The sequence below is a fragment of the Hydra vulgaris genome, chromosome 02 (genome assembly GCF_038396675.1).
Source record: "Hydra vulgaris chromosome 02, alternate assembly HydraT2T_AEP".
Lineage (NCBI taxonomy): Eukaryota > Metazoa > Cnidaria > Hydrozoa > Anthoathecata > Hydridae > Hydra > Hydra vulgaris.
In genome coordinates, this window is record NC_088921.1 from 31,933,823 (window position 1) to 31,952,317 (window position 18,495).

Here is an 18,495-nt window from a genome sequence, read left to right on the forward strand (position 1 = left end):
TTTTTATTGATTTTTTTTAATATTTCAACTTCAAAACTTCAACTTTGAATAAATAATATAATAATAATGATAATAATAATAATAATAATAATAATAATAATGTTTTAAATATTTAAGCAGTATAAGTGTATGTAAATTAAATTTATTACAATATTACTTATTTAATATAAACATATAAAACAAAATTTTATATATTAACGATAGGATGCTTAAACTTAAAGATTTTGATTCAAAAATAAAGCTTTAATAAAAATGAGCAGGTAAAGATTGTCAACAACAAAATGTATAAGAAATATATATTTACATGTACCATATACAAATAAGATTTTCATAAATAAATGATATACAATATAAAATATCTAATTGCTTGTTTAATTTTTCTTTAAAAAATGCTTTGATACGGTTTGGTTTAATAACTTTTAGGACGTACGCAAGGTTGGACGCACGCCCCTAAAAAAAAGATTGGCCTGAGAAGTTTATTTACTACTTCTCATTGTCAAATTTATTTCATTTTGATTAAAAACCAAAAATACTAGATCGCAACTGAATTGAAAAAATTTGCAACCAAACTTACAATTTGTTACTTGTTATCAATTTTACAAAAAAAACAAAAAAATGTAGTTTTCAAAAAAAAAAAACTTTAAACATAAATATAAAAATCTGTCAAACAGATTTAGGAATTAAAATATTTTATTAATCTGTCAAACAGAGTTAAGAATTTAAGAAGTTCTACAATATATTTTTTATAATTAAACAAAACTAAACTTTTTATCGTATAGTCCTCCTCCGACCTTTTTCTTTGATTTTCTAAGCAAAGATCTAGGAGCGCAATATGAGTTAGTCCTCCAACTTCCACTTCTCAAGTTCTCAATCGCAGCTTTTTTTACCCTTAATTCTTGGTCTAATTTATCTATTACGTTCATATTCGTAACCATTTCTTGTCGTTGATAAGTATTCAAGTCAGTGACAGACTTAAGTAAACCTAAGATGTCTTTTAAATCTTTAAAAATAATTCTTTCTATTTCGTCGAGACTTTGCTTTTCTGCCTTATTAATTGATTGTAACTCGTCTGTAAGATAAGATATTATTAAATTTAAATCTAAAGTCTGCTCTTCGATGTAAAGTAAAGATAAGGTAGCTTCAATTAACTGTTGTTCTAAGCTGTTTATTTCAGTGTCAGACTCTATAACTGGTACTAAAACATCAATTTCAGAAGATAATCTATCATCGCCATTTTGTTTATTAGTATTAATTACTTTGTCCATTTCTTCGTGTTGGCTTTCGCTTGTTTTTTTGTTATTTGAACAGATTTTAAGCATGTTTTTATCGTATTCGTCGGATGTTCGGTTTTGATCAATTTCACACTTTGGTAAATGGCCTGACATTTTTTCTGAACAAGTGTTAACATCATTATCACAGGCGATTGCAGGGTTGTTTAATAATTCCACTTTTATAAACTCTTTTTTCTGTTTAACAGGCTTCGATTTTTTACTTTTATCTTTTTTTCGAAAAACGTTATACTCTAAAACCTCTGACGCAGGTTTTTCGTGAAATAAGTTTTTAGAAACATATTCAGGTTCGTTAGACTTTTCTTTAGACACCTTAATGTTTTGTTTTAATATTTTTGTACGATTTACTTTTTTCTTTTTCTTATTTAGTTCGTTATTTTTTTCTATAAAATTCAAGTTTGACTTATCCGCCATTTGCAATAGCGTACTAGAAACATCTTCGCCAAAAACTGCTTGAAGTTTTCTTAAGCTTTTTTGTTTACGAATTGTCTCTGGACTCATCAAAACAGGATGAGATATATCTGTCTTAAAAACTTTTTTTTTATCGTGCATCATATAATTTTCCGTTGAATCAGAAATTGTTTGCTCGTTAAACAAAATATTTTTACTTTGATCGGTGTGGCCAACTACGTTTTCATTTAAGTCCAGAAAAGTATTTGGAATATTTTGAATACGAAATGACGGTTCAATTTTTAATAAAAAGTCTTCGCAAGGTTGATCTGTAAAAGAATCTGTAGGCAATAGTTGTTTCAAATTTTCATATTTGCTAGAAATGTTTACATTATCATTTTGAGTGGCCTTACTGAGTGAAGTGTCAATATTATTCTTTGAACTTAGATCTATAGCATTTATATAAATATTGTTCTCTTCGGTTTGAATATACAAACTATCTACTTTTTTATCGTTATTGATTTTAATAAACGTTTTATTTACATCTGTATTATTATCGGGGGGTTTACAGCGCTCGTTTTCAATACTAGCAAGTTGGTCTAAAAATAACTGTTCGATATTAATGTGAGATATAGAAAATCTATTTGCTTTTATTTGATCCTGGGATTCACATGAATTAAAGTCTGGTGAAGGTAAACCACTATCTTTTTCGACTTGATAGTTTAGAGTCGTTTCGCTCATCATTTTCTGATCTTCTTCAAGGTTACTTTTACCGTCCACATAATAAATATGGGTGGAGTTTTTGAAATCGTTCATCCAAGCTGTTTTCTTTCGCGTTTTTTTTTTTACTTTTTTGTTTAGTTTTTGAATCTGAAAGTTTTCAGAAAAAACTGGACGATTAAAATCATTATTGCTAATTTCAAGAGAATTTTTATGTTTTTGTTGCGACTTACGAAAACGGTTTTCTTTTTCTAATTTTTGGCTAACTTTTACAGTATACTCTAAGTTAGAGCTTTTCTTGTTTTTAACTTTTAATATTTTTCGTTCGCCAGTAGAATTGTGAAAAGTTACTACTTGGTCGCTTCGTTTTAAATGTTTATCTTCTGCTTTACGACTTTTTTTTTTACTGCTTTGAATTGGTCGTTCCTTTGATTGATTTTTCTTACATAATTTTTTTCTAATTCCCGTATCTATAGCTGAGGTATTAAAAGTTTCAATAGAATTATTTTGATTATCTACGTAATCTTGCTTTACTTGAATAGCTTTTTCTATACTAACATTTCTTTTAATAGCGTTTACTGTATTGAAAACTTTTTGGGGTTTTCCTTCCTCCCCCTCAATTTCTCTGTTAGACGATTGAGTAACTTTGGCTATCGCGCACAGTATTTCTTTGTGCGAAGTATATTTCTGAATTCCTGATATAAAATACTTTTTTCCATTCACCGAAACTTTCATCGAGTTTGTATAATTCATTATGCAATTCAACTTTAATTAATTTTTAAGCGCGCTAAAAAAAGAAATGATTAAAATGAATAGAAAACCAAAATATAATTTATGATGGCTTTGAATATTAAAGCAAAAGCGGAAATCAAGTTCGAAACAAAGTAAAACACAAACAATCGCTTTATAGATATAAAAAGAATAAAAAATTATACATATAAAAGAAAAATATCTAACATAGATTCCACTTTTACTACTGTTGCCTAAAATGTGTTATTACATATTTTCATTTCATACAAACTAAAGTTTTGTATAAAATGAAAATAACTTTTGTTATTTTCATTTCAGAGATAACTAGGGTTTTCTCTTCCTGTCGTAAATATAATTTTTTTTTTTAAATGACATACTAGTCGATTAAATTAATTAAAACGTAATATATTTATTACCTAATCTAGAAACAAACAAATAAAATGTGTTATTAATTACAAAAAAAAATATCAGATTTAAGTTTAACTGTTTGTTTAAAAAAAAACAATTTTTTTTGTTTGAATTAAAAACAGTATTTTTCTTTGAATTAATAAACTAAATTAGATATAAAACATTACATAAAAAAATCCTGAAGTTTTTATTAAACTCCTTTCTCATTTTTAGTGGCTCAAACAGGAGAAAAGCATTCTTGATTTTTATATAATATATCAATAATTTAATAATCCTAATTTTTAAATAGCTATTGATTGTTTTAATTTCAATGTTAGAAATATAATAAGGCAAATATACAACAATATATCAATAAATAATATATGATTTGCATACAATCAATATAGTTTATATATACATATGTATATATATATATATATATATATATATATATATATATATATATATATATATATATATATATATATATACATATATATAAACTAATTTAAAACATCAGATAATACGAATTCTCTCAATAATAAATAATTTAATTTATTTGAAATTTTTGCCGGATTATAGGCAACGGCATCATCAGCATATAATATAATACAATTACAAAAAATTGTGACCGTTAAATAACAACAACAAAATTTTTTAAATTTCGACGTCACCTTTATAATGGCTTCTTTTACTTTAGTATGAAAAAAATGAACTCCAAAAATTTGCTTTAACATATTGTCCATTGTCCAATTTCATACCACCGTACATTGGAGAACATTGATGTTTTTATATTTCCAAGGCTTCACGGACTTTTCTTTCAATTTTTTTATTGAATGGGATAGGACAGAAACACTTATGTGTTTATTGAATGGGATATGACAGAAACACTTAAGTGTTTTGCCCTATCCCATTCAATATCCTCATCGCAATTTACTTTTTGCAAAGCTAATGCAGACTGGTTTAACTTGCTTTCAGTCAAAAAAATTTGGTGTTGTTAAACCCTTGTTCTTATTTGAATTTTAGATTCACCTACATACGCTTTGGAGCATTTGCAATTAGATAGGTTCCAGGTTGGCTGTTACGTGGTAATTTTGATTTATTTCTAGACGTTAATAGCGTTTTTAGGTTAGCATTTGACTTAAAAACAGTTCTATAACCAGCTTTTCTGAATATTCTTCTAAGTCTGGGAGATTATAGTGGTATCCATGATAAGAAATATCTTTAAGCATTTTTTCATCGCACCCATTTTCAATAAACACTTGAGATAAAAAATTTATCTCATCTTCTAAATGGTTTTTGCTGCATATTGAGTATGCTCTGTATATATATCCGTTAAATATTGCTTTTAAAATTTTGGGATCGTGATTAGAATGAGGTTTGATTTGGATATTGGTTATAGCATCTTTCATGTAAACCTTGAACTCATATTTTCCTTGTGTATTATTAATAACAGTTATATCCAAAAAGTTAAGTATCTTATTTTTGTTTTCAATTTCAATAGTATATTTTAAAGAAAGATGTTGTCTGTTAAGGATTGTTTGGAACTGTTCTGCTTGCTTTAAGTTAGAAAACCTAGCGAGGCTATCATCTACATATCTAAGAAAGGATTTAATATCAATTGAAAGAATCAGTGTCATTGCCATTTTTATTGCTTTTTCTTATGGTATTGTAAAAAAGATTCAGCCAAAACAATCATAAAAGACAATCCAATTGGGTCTTAATTCTCTAACTCATGAATCTCACCGTTCCACAAGAAATAACAACGAAACAAACAAAGTTCAATTACTTGTTTTGTTTCAGTTAAGTAAGCTTAGTTGAGTTTTTGTAAGAAACGCTTTTATTTAATTGATCCAAAAGTACTAAAGTTGCTTCTTTTAATTGTATTGATGGGTATAAGTTCACAATATCAAAGGATACCTGTATTTCATCTTTGTCAATTAACCACGGCTTAGTTTTGTTAATAAAGTCTTTTGAATTTTTTAACCTAATAGGATTTTCATTTAAGACCGGTTGTATTCTTCTAACCAAGTAATACCTAAAAACGTTATTAACGTCTAGAAATAAATCAAAATTACCACGCAACAGCCAACCTGAAACCTATCTAATTAAGTCCAAATGCTCCTAAGTGTATGTCGGTGAATCAAAACTTTAAATAAGAACAAGGGTTCAACAACACCAAATTTTTTTAACTGAAGGCAAGTTAAACCAGTCTGTGTTAGCTTTGCATAATGTAAATTGCGATGAGGATATTGAATGGGGTAGGGCAAAAACACTTAAAGTGTTTCTGTCCTATCCCATTCAATAAAAAAATTGAATGAAAAGTCCGTGAAGCCTTGGAAATACAAAAACATCAATGTTCTCCAATGTACGGTGGTATGAAATTGGACAATGGACAATATGTTAAAACAAACTTTTGGACTTCATTTTTTTCATACTAAAGTAAAAGAAGCCATTATAAAGGTGACGTCAAAATTTAAATAATTTTGTTGTTGTTATTTAACGGTCACAACTTTTTGTAATTGTATTATATTATATGCTGATGATGCCGTTGCCTATAATCCGGCAAAAATTTTAAATAAATTAAATTATTTAGTATTTAGAGAATTTGTATAATCTGATGTTTTAAATTAGTTTATATGTATGTTTATATATATATATATATATATATATATATATATATATATATATATATATATATATATATATATATATATATATATATATATATATATATATACTAAATTTTTAGAAAAAACAACTTTTAATGGAACTTAAAGTTTCATGCCTATCGGCAATCATGAAGTCCATGACGTGGCATACTATCGGCAATCATCAGCCATGAAGTCCAAATAAATCACTATCGGCAATCATCAGCGATGAAGTCCATGACTGAAGTCCATGACTTCATGGCTGATGATTGCCGAAGGCATGAAACTTTAAGCTCCATTAAAAGTTGTTTTTTCTGAAATTTAGTTATAAAACGCTCTGTTTTTGAAAAAATATATATTTTCTTAAATATTGAGCACTTTACAACAATCAAGAGTTTAGTATTTTTAATACTAAATCATACAACAGCAATATATATATATATATATATATATATATATATATATATATATATATATATATATATATATATATATATATATATATATATATATATATATATATATATATATATATATATATATATATATGTATATATATTCTAATATATATATATTAGAATGTCCCAGCCGCTTCTTTCATTCTAAAAAAGATCTGTTCATATTCTTAAAAATTGCTATTGGTTCTCGCAAGCAACTCGGTTAAATTTTTTCAATATTTTATTGGATTTAGGGGGAGCACAAGACCTTTGAACACTTACCGGGTCCCTAATATTATTAAAAAAAAAAGCTTTTTAAAAGTATGACATGTTGGGTCTCAAAAGAAGCGAATATAAAAATTTCAAAAATGATAATCATTTTATTAAAAAATTATTATTATAGAGTTTATTGCAGAAAAAAGACTTTTTATAACTAAAAATGAAAGAAGTGTAGGGGAGAACTTGCACCCTTGATCCGTAAGCACCTTTGATCCTATAGCCTTATCTCCTTACTTACATAACTTATTAAAAAGGGCTGATAACCAGCGTGTTATAAATATTGCATCTTCAAAATTAATTGTGTTTTGGTTAGAGAGTAGACCACTATTAAATTTATTTCTAAAGAGTTTGATTTTGACGATAAAAAGTAATTTTTTTACTTTTACAAGGAACCCCACATCTTTAATATTATTTTGAGTTGAATAATTTTGCTTATGTCATTTTGTAACTAAATTATTCACCTCTTGTATGGTTGCTTTTGGTAAGCTATGGAAGCATCTAATATGACAAAAAAAGAATTTTTGTAAAAACTGAGCGGGTTAGCACCCTTGATCCTGATGCGTTTATGCACCTTTGATCCTATGATCAAAGGTGCATACACACACACAAACAAAATGTTTAACCAATAAAGTAACATGTACAATATGTCATATTGTTTTTAAATAAATTTTTTTCTTCCAAAATGTAGCCTTAAAAGTAGATTTTATACTATTTTGTGTTTTTTTTGTCCTCCTAATACTCTTATATAATATAATTGTATTCATATATATATATGTATATATATATATATATATATATGTGTGTGTGTGTGTGTGTGTGTGTGTGTGTGTGTGTGTGTGTGTGTGTGTGTGTGTGTGTGTGTGTGTGTGTGTGTGTGTGTGTGTGTGTGTGTGTGTGTGTTTGTTAATAAAGTAGATTCTAATAATTAAAAATCTTTATAAATGTTCTTCCAAAAATTAGGAATATAGCAAAACTATATAAATATTTTTAATTTTTTTACAGTTAAATATGGTGTATCATGAAAAAAAAAAAACCGATAGACCACCAAGAGGTAAAGTTAATGAAAATGAAATGCGAGCAGCTGTTAATGCAGTTCTTAATGGTTGTACAGTTTATCGTGTATCTAAAGAGAGGGGAATCAATTTAATGACACTTAAGAGATATGTAAGGAAATGTCAATTAAATCCAAGTACAGTCTGCAAACCTAACTTCATTACCATGCAAATCTTTACCAACGAAGAAGAAACATCTTTATCAGACTATCTTTTAAAGGCTTCAAAACTTCACTATGGATTGTCAACCAAAACAACACGAAAACTTGCCTATGAATTTGCAATGACTCTTTCTAAGCGCATTCCTAAATCCTGGAAAATTTTACAAATTGCTGGGAAACAGTGGCTTCGTGGTTTTATGTTACGTAGGAATGAGTTATCTTTACGAAATCCAGAAGCTACTAGTATGGCACGAGCAACTGCTTTTAATCGTTATACAGTCGGAGAATTTTTCACCAATCTAAAAGATGTTCGTCTGCGACACAAATTTCAGCCACAAAACATATATAATGTTGATGAGACAGGTCTTACAACCGTTCAAAAACCAGTTAAAGTAATTGCTGAAAAAGGAGATAAACAAGTTGGAAGGATAACTTCAGCAGAAAGAGGGACATTGGTAACAGTTTGTTGTGCAGTTAATGCAATAGGAAACTCAATCCCCCCATTTTTTATTTTTTTAAGAGTTCATTTCAAAGGAAGTATGTTAAATGGTGGTCCACCTGGATGTGTTGGGGTTGCAAACCCATCTGGCTGGATGAATTGTGCAATGTTTTTTGAGTGGATGAAACATTTTATTCAAAATGTGAAATGTTCACCAGCTAATCCAGTGCTTTTACTTCTTGACAACCATGAGAGCCATGTTTCAATTGTGTGTTTGGATTTAGCTAAAAAAAATGGCATAACTATGCTGTCCTTTCCACCACATTGTAGTCACAAGCTGCAGCCATTAGATCGGTCAGTTTATGGGCCTTTGAAACGTTATTACAATACAGCCTGTGATGATTGGGTTGTATCTAATCCAAGACCGATGACCATATATGATATAGCTGCAGTTGTAAGGAAAGCTTATGCACAAGCTTTTACTTTGTCTAACATTTCTGCAGGATTTGCTGTGGCAGGAATTGAACCCTTTAATCCTAACATATTTTCTGATAATGAGTTTTTGGCTTCATATGTAACAGATCGTCCAGAACCTATTACTGCTAACCTATCTCCAGGTATTACTGATCCAGTTTCTGCTATTGCTCATGCCCCAGCTTTTAATCAATCATTGATGTCAAGTCTGTCATCAAGGCCAGCTTGTAGTGTATTGCCAATTCAGCCTATATCTGACCCTGTAAGTCAACTATCCAGTGTTTCTATTAATATCTCTCATCAAGCAAGTCTAGAAAAAATTAGGCCATTTCTGAAAGCTGGATCAAGGAAGTTCATTAAAGGACGTAAGCGTCAGCGTACCCGAATACTCACAGACACCCCTGTTCGAAATGAACTAAATAGGCTTCAGGAAATGAAAAAAAAGTCTCAGTCAAAAAAGAAAAAATATGAAAAGCAAAATAAGATCTTCATGACAAGGAAAAGAAAACTTGATCTTGAAAGTAATGAAAAAAAAAACGTTAAGTCTCAGTAAAAAATAACATTTTTTCCATTGATTTTTTCTTTTAAGAAAGATAAGTTTGTAGTAAAATTAATAATAACTTTATTGGTATTTATTATAGACATACTTTTGAAGACTTAAAAATAATTCTTACACATTTATGGTATAAGTTTGATCTCAGAACATGTATACACACATAGGATCAAGGGTGCATATAGGTAGGATCATGGGAGCATACTGGTATGCACCCATGATCCCAATTGAGGGTTCTTAGTTTTTATAATTTTAAATCTACTTAAAATATTCCGGTAAAAAAAAGATTATTGAATTATAATAGGGTATAAAATTTGCTATTATGTACTGTTACTTTAGAGATCGAAATGAAAACATATATTCAGTAAATTGGCCTGATAGATTTTTAGGATCATGGGTGCATACTCTCCCCTATTTTTTTGATTATAATTCCTAAAAAAAATTTTGTAAAATTTTGTAAAATTTTTATATAATTTCGCTTCTTTTGAGACCCAACATGACATACTTTTGAAAAACTTTTTTTTTATAATAGTAGGGACCCGGTAATTGTTCTACAGTCTTGTGCTCCCCCTAAATCCAATAAAATTTTGAAAAAATTTAACCGAGTTGCTTGTGAGAACTAATAGCAATTTTTAAGAATATGAACAGATCTTTTTTAGAATATAAGGGGCGGCTGGGACACCCACAGATATATATATATATATATATATATATATATATATATATAATATATATATATATATATATATATATATATATATATATATATATATGTATATATATATATGCTTTGTCTTTAAATTTATCAAATGATTCGCCTAGTGACGCAACGTATTCTATTAAAGAGTTAAGCAGCCTCACGGTTTGATGTAAGTCCGTGCTTGTACTCTATTATTTTTTTAATTTTTTATGAAACTTTTTTTACAACTTAAGTTGGATTCCGTTTTCAAACAAACTTATTTTCTTTACAAAACCGTTGGCATTACATCTAGTTTTTAGATCTTTATCCATATCTTCCGAAATACATTTGCGTCTCGAATGAGTTTTTTTTAAACTTAGTTTCAAACCGTTTGTTTTGTTAGAGCATGCATGACCAGCTAGTTGTTGATATATATTTTACAACAGGTAGACCTTTTCCTTGAAGTTCTTGCAGCGGTATTTTTCAACGCTGAGTAGATGCACTAAAAAACGTATATAGACGAGTTATGAAGTCAACAAACTGGGAACACATTTTATGGCATATTATCCAACCAAATTCAATGAATGAGCAATACATGGAATCTATTCAGTAAGAGGATTTTTATCTCGAGAACGGTCTCGAACAATTCCTTATACTTTTCCAATATATTGTTACATTATCATCTAATTGAGCCTTTGTTTGAGAGATTTTTTGCAGTATGTTTTTTTTAATATCAAGAACTTTGACAAATTGTTCTTCAGAAACAGTTTGTCAAATTCTCGATTAAAAGCCTAACACGTGTTTTACTTAAAAATACATTTTAGGCGACCTATAATAGAGATACCTGGAGAAGAGACGGTTAGTACAGAAATTTTAATCTTAAACTTTTTTTGCCTATTATATCCATTAATTTGTCTGATGAGATTATATAATCAATGAGAGATACAAAACAAATCCTCTTTATTTGGTGCTACATTTTTCAATATGAAATGCAAAAAAAGGATCATATTTAGCCAATATTTCTAACTAACATGATCTGTTCATCATTTCACCAGATAATTTGATCTGCACATAGTACCTGCCTGGGAAAGTTAAAACTATCGGCAAATTTTGATCCATTTTTTGCAATTAACCATTTCACCATATAAATATGATCGTTAAAAATATGGCTGTTTGAACGTTTCTTTCCGTTTGCCATCTGTTTGTACTGATTTTGAAACTATCATAATATTGACATTCTACACTGCATCTTGTTAAAAAATAATCACTTTAAACTAATGGCTTTCAATAATATTTTTTGATCATAGACCTAAATTTGAATAAAAATCACTAATAAATAGAATTCACGTTTCTTATCGTCAATCTCAAGTTTAAGCTGATTACTTTGCAGTATGCCAGGTTGAAACTTTGATTGTTTTTGCTGATCTGTGTTTTTAAATAGCGGACGAGCTAAAAGCAGAAAAGAAAGTATGTAACTAATCTTACTTTTCATTGTTGTCGATCATTTCTCTATTGCTTTTTGATATTTCCAGTTTATGATAATATGACAAAGTTTCCAAGACTTAAAAAAAAAGAACTAGATAAAAAATTACAGGAAAAAAATATTATTTTGATTCCTATTACGAACTGTAAATGTAAACACATTGTGCATGCATTGAATAAAATGAAATAAAAAAAAACATTGAAACTCCATTAAGGTGTTTAAATCCTTGAACAATTATCAGTTAAAATTTTTCTAGAACTTCCCTAAAGGAATTTAGTTACATTAAGCAAAAAAAATCTAACAAGACTTAAGTATAATCCAGAATTTAATTTTGCTGCACACTTAACATTACCAAAGTTATTACTTTTATAAAAATGCTGTTTGAGCAAAATTCCTCCATAAATTTTATATTTTATTAAAACGTTTGGGGGCCATCAAATATTTTGTTTAATCTAAATTCTATTTTTATTTTTTATTTTTTATTGTCAAACTAGGTAGGAATATGAAATTTTTGTAAGCTATGTTCCAACATATAGAAATAATTTTTCTAGTAGTTTTTAAACCAAGACCAAGAAATCTTTTAAGTTTGTGGCTGAACCAGGAGTAAAAATACAATGTATGGCAGTCATAAGCGCCAGTTGAACCACTCCTTATTGCATTTAATTTTTACGTCTCTAAATGCTTCCATGTAGAAGAGATCCTCTTTATCCATAGTTGAAATACCTTAGAAATACAATCTTTAACCATTTTTTGTTTTTATTTTTTAGTAAATAATTATTTTAATAACTGAATATTAATATTACATATTAAAATTAATTGTTTTTATTTTACTCATAATCGTTTTGGTTTCCATTGATACGTAATAATTAAGATTAATCGATGTTAGGAAACATGAGACTTAATGATAATTACCATGATTCGGCTATATGGTGGTTATTACAAAGAAAAAACAGTTACAATTAAGGGCACCAAGTTGTTTAATTTGTAAATGTGTGTGCTGAGGGGTTGGGGAAGGCATATTTTAGCATACAATGGGCTATTTTTCGAAAATCTTTCGTGCTTTAAGTTTTAGTTTGATTTAGTTTTAATTTTGTTTAATAAATTTTATTATCCAAAAAATAATTTAAAAAAACGTTCATAAAAATTTTATCTTACCTGGCAACGGGTAGTTTATATAACCTGCTGATGTTATATTGCCAGCTAAAACATTACAAATATTGTAAAGTGAAGTTAATAAGTAAAAAAATATATAAAAAATGTATTTATATATATACATTTTTTTTTTTATATATATATAAATACATATACATATATATTTTTTTTTACTTATTGACTTCATTTTACATTTTAATTTTATATATATATATATATGTATATATATATATATATATATATATATATATATATATATATATATATATATATATATATATATATATATATATATATATATGTATATATATATATAAATTCATAATTATTTATAGATTTATTATTAATTGGATAAACAATAATACTATTAAAGAATGTTTCATTTAATTATTATTCTAATTTCTATAAATTTTTTCGGTAAAAAAATGTAAAAATAAAATTCAAAATGAAAATAAATCTAATAGCTAAAATAAAGCAAAGAAAATTAAAGGTATTAAAAAATAGTTTGAAGAGAAGCAAATATAAAGTTTTTTAAAAGTTTCAATTAAAATACTAATAAGCGACCAACTGCAATTTTAGTATTTTCAATATTAAGGCTTTGTAATAATAATGAATAATAATTTTTTTTTTAACAATGAATTATTTGTTTTATTTTTGTGTTTTCTGTTTTTTGTTTAGATGCATTTGCTTTTTTATAGTTGTCTGTATTTGCCGTAGTTATGGTAGTTACTATAACAACGCTACTTTTATAATTTGCAGCAACGTACAACTTTACATTTGGTTTTAACGTGAAATAACTTCAAAATTAGAAACTTTATAAATATAAAGTTAAAAGATAGTTTTAAACAAAAAATTTTAAAAAGCAAAAATTATACAAAATCTGCTAAATAAGTTTTTAATAGTTTTTGAAATTTTAAATATATACTATGCATCTCTTTATCATTAATATTCCTATTATTAAGTAATTATAATTAAACTAGTAATCAGAAATTTGCTAAAGTGTAATATTTAAAAATATAAAAACATTTCTAATTTTAAATATTATTGAGAACCTTTTGTAGGAATGTATAGGACCTTTGAGAGATGATATTTTAGATGTCAGGTTATTAATTTCTGTATTTTATTCTTAATTTTTTAATTGATATTACAATTTTTATTATTATATTTCTAAAATTTAACATAAATTTTATTAAAAATATGCAGACTTTATAGTAGACAATGTTTGATTTGGCTCCTTTTCATATCCAGCAAAAAATGTCTGGCTTATCAAGACAGACTAATATTTTGCGGTTATTTATAATGCTTTTAAGATAAAATATTTTGTTAGAAAATTTTAAAAACGTGAAAAACGTGCAACATAAAAACAAAAACGAAAAGTAAAAGCAAAAAAAAAGGAGAGAGTTAAAAAAAAAAATATCAACATGTAGTCTATAGGTTACCTTTTAATTGATGTGAGGACCAAAATGTTTTACAGTAATTTTATGTTTGATTTTAATGTACCTAAATGCAGCTCAGTATTGTTTGGAGGTTTAGTTCTGGGGATTTAATTAGAAAAAATTGAATTTTACCAGGATTGATATAAGAACGTGATTGTCACAGAAGATCTTTGTATTACCATAGCCAATAATAAGATTTTCCGACACTATTTTTAACAATTTAGATTCAGCAGAGCAGGGGCGGATCCACCTTTATTTGGCGTTTGAGATAACTTCCAGATATAGATCAAAGTCCTATTATTTATATGTTTATACTTACGTCAAATAAGGATAATTTTCAAAATATTGCGATGATTGGAGCTTAAGAAAAAAAGCCCCCAAAACAATGCCTTCTCCCCGCCCTCTTCCCTTTCTCTGCCCTATACGTGAATGCGACAAGTTGATAAAATGTTTTTTTTACTATTCTCAATTAGACTTACACTCATCAATAAATTTTAAGTTTCATAGTATAATCTCTTAACGTTCAAAAACTATGAACATATAACCCTCAAATTGAAAGGCTCAATCTTTATAAGGGAATAATTTTTGAATGCTGAGAGATTACACTATAAAACCTAAAATTTATTGATGAATATAAGCATAGTTAGGAATAGTAAACAAAAAATTTATTAATTTATTGCTCTTACGTTTGGGGCGGGTTATGGGCAAAAATTTTTGTTCCCAAACTCTAATCATCGTAATTTTTTGCAAATGTTCCTAAATTGACGTAAGTATATACATATAAATATTAGGAGTTTGGTCCGTGACTGTAAGTTCGTTATCTTAAAAAATAAAAAATACTGAATCCGCTCCTGCAGCAGAGAGAGAGTTATATCGTCAGCAAATTGAAACAGTTTTCAATCGGTACAATTTGGTAAACTGTTAACAAAAATAGTAAATAGTTGTGGAGTGAGGCCATTACCTTGTGTAAAACCTCGATTAATTCATTTGCATGTATAAGGTTTTTAACAATTGAGCATCTGTGGCGTAGTGGTTGCACTTGCATCTGAAACTGAGGATAGGTGGTTCGAACCCCACCTCTGGGCAAGTTTAGCGACAACGGTTAGGAAGAAGGCGTGAACTTCCAATTAAATGCTCTTTCGCTGTGATCTGTGATAAGCCCGTAAGGTTTTCTTGGAACACCTAAAAAAAACAACCATTCACTCTTTTAAATAACTCTGAAACCAGAGGAGAGTGTCCGTATTGTACTCAATGGCTTTCAGTTTCTTCAGAAAAAAAACTGAACTTAAGGCCTTTGAAAGATCAACCAACTAAGTCCCTACGTACGTTATGATATATATTTTAGTAATGTTTAAAGCTATTGCTTGAGATGTGCTTTTTTAAAAGAAAGCCAGGAGGCTTGTTGAACCTAGCGGAAGTATTTATTTTAGTTTTATTTAATGAGTTTTCAGTTTGTTTAGTAGTTATTTGTGAAATTTTGAAGCTTTTGAAAATTTTGAAATTTTATAATTTTGAAGCTGTTATAATTTGAACAGCTATAAATATGGAAGTTACTCATATTAAATCCATCAGTGTTTTGAACTGTGTTTGTAAAAAATTGCAAGGTGTGTGATTTCAAGACCTATTGGTATGTGAAAACTGTGTGAGACTTATAATGAGGCAAAAAGTTTCGGCAATGTAAGACACTCCGATATGAGGGTGCGCTTTCAAAAACTTGTCAATACAAAATAGAAAAATTTAATTAAAAAATAGAAAGATTTTGGTTAATGTAGTCGTCTTAGAGTAATCGATTGTCTGCAAAATTTCTTTGGTGTTGCCGTAAAACATGGCAATGCTGACAACATATTTGCAACTTTGCATTATGTTACATCTCCTAAAATCATAACTTTTTCATTCCACGCTGTCCAACTGGCAATGATTTTTGCTAGAGTATTAGTATTAGTATTAGTTTCATTTATTACGCCGTTAAGTATATATACAACCTACAAATATAACAAAAGGAAATGGTTGGAGCCATTTTGTTATATTTGTAGGTTGTATATATACTTAACGGCGTAATAAATGAAACTAATACTAATACTAATATTAAAAATAACATTTAAAGTGTTTATTAAATATTTAAAAATACAAACCAATTTTTTTGCTTTTAGCAAGTATTCCTTTACATTTTCGGATTAAATTGTTCCTATATGTAAATATTCATTTTTTTAGACTATCTATGTTTTTTAAATACAAAAACTTATTTTTATTATACTAAACCATTTAACAGTTAACAAGTAGAATGATAAAATGTAAAAAGAAACTTTTTGCGACAGTACTTACGTTTCGGCTGAAAATGTGAATTACATTATATGTTCCTGTTTTAATTGTTTAAAAGCGACTTTGTAATTAAAAATAAACAACGAACATTTTAGCGACTTTATAAAAACGAAGCGACTTTAGTGTAACTATAACAATCTCTCTGTATTTTATAATATACATTATAACTTTTTTGGTGAGAAAATTTCTAAAGATACATTTAAAAATGAAGCAAATAAATTTAAGATGATATATTCATTAACTCCATGATACAATCAGCTTATTTAAAAGTTTTAATTATTTGAGAATATTATAATTCATACTTACAATATTGTGACGTTGTTTTCTACAAGCCTTTGATGTTATATTTTCTAATACTAACTTAAAAAATTTGTTGTTGGTCATATGAAACACATGGGGAAGATAAATGTTTATAGTTATGGATTTTGTAAAATACAAATATTATTGCTTTTGTAAATTTTTGACATACCTTATTCTATATGATATAATCTTCCATCAAATATAGCCATTGTCACTTTGTGTTTTCAAAAACTAAAATACACTTTACAAACAAATCCTTTGTCAAATACGCCTTGTGCATGATTTTTTTGACTCTTTTTTAAATCCACCGCAGAATAGTTGTCGGTTGTTATTCAATACCAATTTAAATTGATGCGATTTTTTTACCTAAGTAAATGTCCTACGTGTTTTACACTTAAGTAAATATTTGTTGCGTTTCTTTTCAGGATTCTACGGATTTCAATTTCTCTTAATTTTAAGTTTTTAAATTTTTTGATTTATAACAATGGCATAACAGTGAAATCAGGAGCATTAGTATAGTATACATACAGGGCGCACGAAAAAAAAAAAAAAAAAAACCTACAAAGTATGCAAATATATATATTTTTCCCTCTTTTTTAAGGTTATGTAGGTGCTTCCAAAAGTCTCTACGGTCTTATCACGGAGTACCGCAGGAGGCCGTTTAACTAGAAGTTCACGCCTCCTACCTTACAATGTCGCTTATTGGGCTAGAGCCGGCGTCGAACATAAGACCTCTGGATTCTGAGCCAGAACTCTAACCACTGCGTCACGGCATATATATATATATATATATATATATATATATATTATATATATATATATATATATATATATATACATATACATATATATATATATATATATACATATATATATATATATATATATATATATATATATATATATATATATATATATATATATATTATATATATATATATACACATACATATATATATATATATATATATATATATATATATATATATATATATATATATATATATATATATAGATGTATAAATATTATTATACATATATATATATATGTATAATATATATATATATATATATATATATATATATATATATATATATATATATATATATATATATATATATATATATATATATATATATACAGTATGAAAAAAAAAATCATAGTTTTAAAGATTGCATCAAAAAAATGAGTTGTCCGTGAAAATATTTAAAAGTTCTTTTTAGATATCTTATCAAGTATTGTTTAAAAATTTATTTGTGTATCGGTGAATTAATTGCTTTTCGAACCTATTGATCTAATGATGCATAAAATTGAATGCAAAAAAATAATCGTACAGTTCAAAAATAATGTCAATTTCCATGAAATTTGATCAAATTGATCAAATTCCATGGAAATTAGCATCAAGTGGGGCCTTCTTTAGCCTTGATGGCCTCATTTAGATGATTTGGCATTGAGTTGATCAAATATTGGATCTCTTCTGTTTTTATATTATCCCATGCCCTCATTATAGCTTCTTTCAAGTTGTCTTTGCGTCTAAATGCTC

At 27.4% G+C, this 18,495-nt stretch overlaps 1 protein-coding gene across 3 annotated transcripts; it reads right to left on the bottom strand.

Moving 5' to 3' along the window:
• Positions 1 to 282: 282 nt before the first annotated feature.
• Positions 283 to 17,074, bottom strand: LOC105846588 (early endosome antigen 1). Of its 3 annotated transcripts, XM_065790617.1 has the most exons (4): positions 16,958 to 17,055; positions 12,900 to 12,944; positions 11,747 to 11,822; positions 283 to 3,186 (listed from the first exon to the last, which is right to left on the bottom strand). In XM_065790617.1, exon 4 carries the CDS (start codon positions 3,150 to 3,152, stop codon positions 750 to 752), a length of 2,403 nt encoding a protein of 800 aa, XP_065646689.1. In that variant the 5' UTR covers positions 3,153 to 3,186; positions 11,747 to 11,822; positions 12,900 to 12,944; positions 16,958 to 17,055; the 3' UTR covers positions 283 to 749. The 3 variants fall into 3 exon arrangements, with proteins under 3 accessions (XP_065646689.1, XP_065646690.1, XP_065646691.1); XM_065790618.1 differs by lacking the exon at positions 11,747 to 11,822 and having other exon boundaries at positions 16,958 to 17,050; XM_065790619.1 differs by lacking the exons at positions 11,747 to 11,822; positions 12,900 to 12,944 and having other exon boundaries at positions 16,958 to 17,074.
• Between the last annotated feature and the right edge of the window lie 1,421 nt (positions 17,075 to 18,495).

Bases quoted from the DNA above. Each gene is read 5' to 3' on its own strand.
- LOC105846588 (XM_065790619.1), bottom strand. From the start codon at position 3,152: ATGAATTATACAAACTCGATGAAAGTTTCGGTGAATGGAAAAAAGTAT.